This window comes from Cyclopterus lumpus, chromosome 6, assembly GCF_009769545.1.
Source record: "Cyclopterus lumpus isolate fCycLum1 chromosome 6, fCycLum1.pri, whole genome shotgun sequence".
In the NCBI taxonomy this organism is placed as follows: domain Eukaryota; kingdom Metazoa; phylum Chordata; class Actinopteri; order Perciformes; family Cyclopteridae; genus Cyclopterus; species Cyclopterus lumpus.
Window position 1 is genome coordinate 1,587,501 of NC_046971.1, and position 7,500 is coordinate 1,595,000.

Consider the following 7,500-nt stretch of genomic DNA (forward strand, 5'->3'; position numbering starts at 1 on the left):
ACTCCTCACTCCTCCCTCCTCATTCCTTCCTCCTCACTCCTCACTCCTTCCTCCTCACTCCTCCCTCCTCCAGCTCGCCTCCTTGGTGCTTTTCCTTGTGACTCAGACTCTCTGCAGCCGGCGAGCAGAAACGTTTCCTTCAAACTTGTTGGTGAGTTAAAAGTTTCAGTTCACGAAGTTTAAACGTTTTCAGCTTTTTGTTCACGAAGTTTAAACGTTTTCAGCTTTTTGTGCTTTTTGTTCACAAAGTTTAAACGTTTCCAGCTTTTTGTTCACGAAGTTTAAACGTTTTCAGCTTTTTGTTCACGAAGTTTAAAAGTTTCAGCTTTTTGTGCTTTTTGTTCACGAAGTTTAAACATTTCAGCTTTTTGTTCACGAAGTTTAAACGTTTCCAGCTTTTTTTTCACGAAGTTTAAACGTTTTCAGCTTTTTGTTCACGAAGTTTAAACGTTTTCAGCTTTTTGTGCTTTTTGTTCACAAAGTTTAAACGTTTTCAGCTTTTTGTTCACGAAGTTTAAATGTTTTCGGCTTTTTGTTCACGAAGTTTAAACGTTTTCGGCTTTTTGTTCACGAAGTTTAAACGTTTCCAGCTTTTTGTTCACGAAGTTTAAAAGTTTCAGCTTTTTGTGCTTTTTGTTCACGAAGTTTAAACGTTTCCAGCTTTTTGTGCTTTTTGTTCACGAAGTTTAAACGTTTCCAGCTTTTTGTTCACGAAGTTTAAACGTTTCAGCTTTCTGTTCACGAAGTTTAAACGTTTCCAGCTTTTTGTTCACGAAGTTTAAACATTTCAGCTTTTTGTTCACGAAGTTTAAACGTTTCCAGCTTTTTTTTCACGAAGTTTAAACGTTTTCAGCTTTTTGTTCACGAAGTTTAAACGTTTTCAGCTTTTTGTTCACGAAGTTTAAACGTTTTCGGCTTTTTGTTCACGAAGTTTAAACGTTTTCGGCTTTTTGTTCACGAAGTTTAAACGTTTCCAGCTTTTTGTTCACGAAGTTTAAAAGTTTCAGCTTTTTGTGCTTTTTGTTCACGAAGTTTAAACGTTTCCAGCTTTTTGTGCTTTTTGTTCACGAAGTTTAAACGTTTCCAGCTTTTTGTTCACGAAGTTTAAACGTTTCAGCTTTCTGTTCACGAAGTTTAAACGTTTCCAGCTTTTTGTTCACGAAGTTTAAACGTTTCCAGCTTTTTGTTCACGAAGTTTAAACGTTTTCAGCTTTTTGTTCACGAAGTTTAAAAGTTTCAGCTTTTTGTGCTTTTTGTTCACGAAGTTTAAACATTTCAGCTTTTTGTTCACGAAGTTTAAACGTTTCCAGCTTTTTTTTCACGAAGTTTAAACGTTTTCAGCTTTTTGTTCACGAAGTTTAAACGTTTTCAGCTTTTTGTGCTTTTTGTTCACAAAGTTTAAACGTTTTCAGCTTTTTGTTCACGAAGTTTAAACGTTTTCGGCTTTTTGTTCACGAAGTTTAAACATTTTCGGCTTTTTGTTCACGAAGTTTAAACGTTTCCAGCTTTTTGTTCACGAAGTTTAAAAGTTTCAGCTTTTTGTGCTTTTTGTTCACGAAGTTTAAACGTTTCCAGCTTTTTGTGCTTTTTGTTCACGAAGTTTAAACGTTTCCAGCTTTTTGTTCACGAAGTTTAAACGTTTCAGCTTTCTGTTCACGAAGTTTAAACGTTTCCAGCTTTTTGTTCACGAAGTTTAAACATTTCAGCTTTTTGTTCACGAAGTTTAAACGTTTCCAGCTTTTTTTTCACGAAGTTTAAACGTTTTCAGCTTTTTGTTCACGAAGTTTAAACGTTTTCAGCTTTTTGTTCACGAAGTTTAAACGTTTTCGGCTTTTTGTTCACGAAGTTTAAACGTTTTCGGCTTTTTGTTCACGAAGTTTAAACGTTTCCAGCTTTTTGTTCACGAAGTTTAAAAGTTTCAGCTTTTTGTGCTTTTTGTTCACGAAGTTTAAACGTTTCCAGCTTTTTGTGCTTTTTGTTAACGAAGTTTAAACGTTTCCAGCTTTTTGTTCACGAAGTTTAAACGTTTCAGCTTTCTGTTCACGAAGTTTAAACGTTTCCAGCTTTTTGTTCACGAAGTTTAAACGTTTCCAGCTTTTTGTTCACGAAGTTTAAACATTTCAGCTTTTTGTTCACGAAGTTTAAACGTTTTCAGCTTTTTGTTCACAAAGTTTAAACGTTTCAGATTTTTGTTCACGAAGTTTAAACGTTTCCAGCTTTTTGTTCACGAAGTTTAAACGTTTCCAGCTTTTTGTGCTTTTTGTTCACAAAGTTTAAACGTTTTCAGCTTTTTGTTCGCGAAGTTTAAACGTTTCCAGCTTTTTGTTCACGAAGTTTAAACGTTTCCACCTTTTTGTGCTTTTTGTTCACAAAGTTTAAACGTTTTCAGCTTTTTGTTCACGAAGTTTAAACATTTCAGCTTTTTGTTCACGAAGTTTAAACGTTTCCAGCTTTTTGTGCTTTTTGTTCACGAAGTTTAAACGTTTCCAGCTTTTTGTTCACGAAGTTTAAACGTTTCAGCTTTCTGTTCACGAAGTTTAAACGTTTCCAGCTTTTTGTGCTTTTTGTTCACGAAGTTTAAACGTTTCCAGCTTTTTGTTCACGAAGTTTAAACGTTTCAGCTTTCTGTTCACGAAGTTTAAACGTTTCCAGCTTTTTGTTCACGAAGTTTAAACATTTCAGCTTTTTGTTCACGAAGTTTAAACGTTTTCAGCTTTTTGTTCACAAAGTTTAAACGTTTCAGCTTTTTGTTCACGAAGTTTAAACGTTTCCAGCTTTTTGTTCACGAAGTTTAAACGTTTCCAGCTTTTTGTGTTTTTTGTTCACAAAGTTTAAACGTTTTCAGCTTTTTGTTCGCGAAGTTTAAACGTTTCCAGCTTTTTGTTCACGAAGTTTAAACGTTTCCACCTTTTTGTGCTTTTTGTTCACAAAGTTTAAACGTTTTCAGCTTTTTGTTCACGAAGTTTAAACATTTCAGCTTTTTGTTCACGAAGTTTAAACGTTTTCAGCTTTTTGTTCACAAAGTTTAAACGTTTCAGCTTTTTGTTCACGAAGTTTAAACGTTTCCAGCTTTTTGTTCACGAAGTTTAAACGTTTCTAGCTTTTTCACCGGTTTAGAACCTTGATGTTTTAATGTTTTCAGGACGGTTCTTTTAACATTTTTGATAACTTCTTATAAATGTATGTATACATACTGTACATTATGATGCTGTCAGATTACTGCTTTTTGTTTAAAAACTGTTAACCTTTACTAAGCGTTGCGAACACTTAAACATCAGTTTTTTGCCGTCGGCCATCTTTCTTCTTTACGTTTATGTTGTGCACCCAGAACGTTTTCAACGGGGAAAGTTTGACCTCCAAGTTGTCCGGAACGCATAAGACGTGCCATCAGTGCCCACTGCATTGTGGGTAATGTAGGCTCCGGTGTTTTTGGAACTTTGAGATGCTCGTTATGCTAAAAACATGCGGCCTGCTCAAAACTCATCAAAACTAAGTGTTGGAAATGTAAAACAGAAACCCTTCAGAAACTGACTTCAGGAACCAGCGTTGGACGACAGTCCTCCTAAAAGGAGTCCAGAGTCCAGACCAGAGGGCAAGAGTCAGCTTCTCTTGGAAAATAGGTTTATTTTGTGGTTTTAGGGTCCAGGTAGTCTAGGGTCCAGGGTCTGCTGCACTAGAGGCCTGGTGACTCCATCACAAGGCTTTGTTGTTGGTATCAGACGGTGACTCAGACGGAGGGTTGAGAGCTGCTGCTGTTTGCTCAAGGTGGAGCCTGAAGGTGGAGTTTCCACACATGAAGGAATGTTGATGTTTGATTTCATACGTCGTTCATCAGTGTGAGTAACAAGTTCTCTACTTAAGTACACACGAGGTGCCTTCGCTGTTCTACCTCGAGCAGCTTTAGTGGCTTTCTGTCGTCCACTTCCTGTCCAGTGAAAACCTTGAGTCTCCAGATGTGTTGATGTGGAATGTTTTCCATAAACTTGAATGATGGAAGAACTAAACGTTTGACACAATGACCATTTAATATGGGACAATCTGTCAGATTGATGCTAGCACTTCACTTTAATACAGATGTATCTTTTATTATAGTTAATAATTATAAATGTGAAAAGCTATGAATCTCCAGATGTTTTGTTTTGAATGCTTGAGAACTGAAGGATGAAGGAACTTCATGTGTGGAGAACATTTAAAATACAAAGTAGGAAGTTTATATACTCAAGTACGTAAGTACATAAATGATCATAGTTCACTGGTTTACAGTCGTTAAGTCTCTTCATTTCTCTTTCCTCCACAGATCTCTTCTTCATCATGCCTGCCGTCCACCCCCCCATCGCCCACATCGCCCAACCAGTGGCCGTCCACCCCCCCATCGCCCACATCGCCCAACCAGTGGCCGTCCACCCCCCCATTGCCCACATCGCCCAACCAGTGGCCGCCCACCCCCCCATTGCCCACATCGCCCAACCAGTGGCCGTCCACCCCCCCATTGCCCACATCGCCCAACCAGTGGTCGCCCACCCCCCCATTGCCCACATCGCCCAACCAGTGGCCGTCCACCCCCCCATTGCCCACATCGCCCAACCAGTGGCCGTCCACCCCCCCATTGCCCACATCGCCCAACCAGTGGCCGTCCACCCCCCCATCGCCCACATCGCCCAACCAGTGGCCGTCCACCCCCCCATCGCCCACATCGCCCAACCAGTGGCCGTCCACCCCCCCATCGCCCACATCGCCCAACCAGTGGCCGTCCACCCCCCCATCGCCCACATCGCCCAACCAGTGGCCGCCCACCCCCCCATCGCCCAACCAGTGGCCGCCCACCCCCCCATCCACCTGCAAGTGACCGAACTCCCCCCCACCGCCCACACCAACACCACCCTCAACCCGGCGGCCGCCGCCATCGGCGGCTTCGTCAAAGGCATTATGGACAAGATCCCCTGTGAGTTACCGAGCTGCAGCTCCTCAAGACCCAAAGTTTACACCCCAAAAGAGAATGCAGCTTTAACACATGAAGCATAGACTTCTATACAACCAGAGGAGTCGCCCCCTGGTGGTCAGGAGAGAGAATGCAGCTTTAACACATGAAGCATAGACTTCTATACAACCAGAGGAGTCGCCCCCTGGTGGTCAGGACAGAGAATGCAGCTTTAACACATGAAGCATAGACTTCTATACAACCAGAGGAGTCGCCCCCTGGTGGTCAGGAGAGAGAATGTAGCTTTAACACATGAAGCATAGACTTCTATACAACCAGAGGAGTCGCCCCCTGGTGGTCAGGAGAGAGAATGTAGCTTTAACACATGAAGCATAGACTTCTATACAACCAGAGGAGTCGCCCCCTGGTGGTCAGGAGAGAGAATGTAGCTTTAACACATGAAGCATAGACTTCTATACAACCAGAGGAGTCGCCCCCTGGTGGTCAGGAGAGAGAATGTAGCTTTAACACATGAAGCATAGACTTCTATACAACCAGAGGAGTCGCCCCCTGGTGGTCAGGAGAGAGAATGTAGCTTTAACACATGAAGCATAGACTTCTATACAACCAGAGGAGTCGCCCCCTGGTGGTCAGGAGAGAGAATGTAGCTTCAACACATGAAGCATAGACTTCTATACAACCAGAGGAGTCGCCCCCTGGTGGTCAGGAGAGAGAATGCAGCTTTAACACATGAAGCATAGACTTCTATACAACCAGAGGAGTCGCCCCCTGGTGGTCAGTAGAGAGAATGCAGCTTTAACACATGAAGCATAGACTTCTATACAACCGGAGGAGTCGCCCCCTGGTGGTCAGGAGAGAGAATGCAGCTTTAACACATGAAGCATAGACTTCTATACAACCAGAGGAGTCGCCCCCTGGTGGTCAGGAGAGAGAATGCAGCGAATGATATGAATCTTTTGGATTTAAATCTTTTATTTGTCTAAATAACGAATATTTACCTCCTTATTTTTTGTAAAAAACGGTCACATGCCAAAAAAGGTTGAAAGGTTTTCTGTATTTAAAAACTAATAGAAACACCTCTAAATATAAAACCTGTCAATCATGAGTGTGTTATATTTGAAAGGTTTACCAATAAAGAAACATCATAATGTTCTGTGAGATCTATTAAAGTCATGAATGATATAATACCCCCCCCCCCCCCCTCCCAGTGCCCCTGTGGGCGATCTACACCATCTCCGTGGTCGGCGCTCTGCTGATTCTGCTCTGCTGCATTTGTATCTGCAAGAAGTGCTGCTGCCGAGGGAAGAAGAAGAAGAAGAACCAGAACATCAACCAGAACGGCCTGAACGGGAAAACCAGCACGGCTCTGGTGAAATATTACTAATGAAAGTAATCAGTAATGTGGGCAAGTCTGACCCACATGACGCTGAGCCCCCGTTTCCTGTTTCCTGTTTCTTTGCAGGTTCAGCCCGACGTGGCGGATGCCGGCTACGGCTCGACCAAACAGAGAGGAAAGCTGCTCTACTCGCTGGACTACAACGCCGCTGAGTCTGTGGTGATTACAGCAGCATGATCCCACCTCTGACCTCTGACCTCTGACCTCCACGCTGTGCCTCTGCGTTATCAAAGTGCTCCTCGGATTCATTGTTTCAAAACAAAAAAGAGGAATCGATGCAGCGCAGTCGGAGCTTTACCTCATCAAAACCTGCCGCCTACATTACCCACAATGCAACGTGTACATTCAGGTAGCATGAGACGCTAGCCTGGAGTCTCTAGCCTTCAGCAGAGATGTTCAGCGGCTACAGAGGTCTCACTTCTTTGTAACTCCGGACCGCCAGATTCTTTTACTTTGAAAAGACTTCGACTGACGCTGACTCAATGACATCGCTTGAGGATATTGATCAGACTTCACACGGCACTAAAGGCTTTCTACCTCCATACGGAGAGGAGCTTCATCCACTAGGACGCCCAGATGTCCCAGGAACATAAAGGCCATCGTGTCTGTGTTCATAACATCCTCCAGAGGGCGTATTCTCTGTATCTAGCAAGACAAACGTTGTTTATTCAGCTGTAAGAAGTCAAAATAAGAAGACTTTCATTTAAATTAATCTCAATAAACGGATAAAAAAGGATCACAACACAATAATGACAATTTGTAAAAAGCTTTTTTTGTGATTCTTTTAAACTTTTAAATTGCTGGTTTAGATTCTGGATCGATCGGCGCTATGCTAAGCTAACATTGTAGCTGCTCAATCAACACTCAAAATAACATTATTGAGGCGTAAATGCATCATCTTTGGTTTATGCACATACATTTCTACACGTAGTTTCGACTATGTGTATTTTATTCGTGGTGTCACTAAAGGTCTGTTTCCTGCCTGCTTCCTGTCTGTTTTCTGCCTGCTTCCTGTCTGTTTTCTGTCTACTTCCTGTCTGTTTTCTGTCTGTTTCCTGTCTGTTTCCTGTCTGTTTCCTGTCTGTTTTCTGTCTGTTTCCTGTCTGTTTTCTGTCTGTTTTCTGTCTGCTTCCTCTCTGTTTCTTGTCTGTTTCCTGTCTGTTTT

The 7,500-nt window shown here is 42.1% G+C and overlaps 1 protein-coding gene across 1 annotated transcript in view; it reads left to right on the plus strand.

The window, feature by feature from the left end:
- Positions 1-4,311: 4,311 nt before the first annotated feature.
- The window catches only part of syt8 (synaptotagmin VIII), a 10,358-nt gene continuing 7,169 nt past the window's right edge, over positions 4,312-7,500 (plus strand). Inside the window, exons 1-3 of the mRNA XM_034534482.1 lie at positions 4,312-4,942; positions 6,148-6,308; positions 6,402-6,494. Coding sequence (XP_034390373.1) covers positions 4,312-4,942; positions 6,148-6,308; positions 6,402-6,494 — 885 coding nt within the window. The remainder of the gene's footprint in view (positions 4,943-6,147; positions 6,309-6,401; positions 6,495-7,500) is intronic.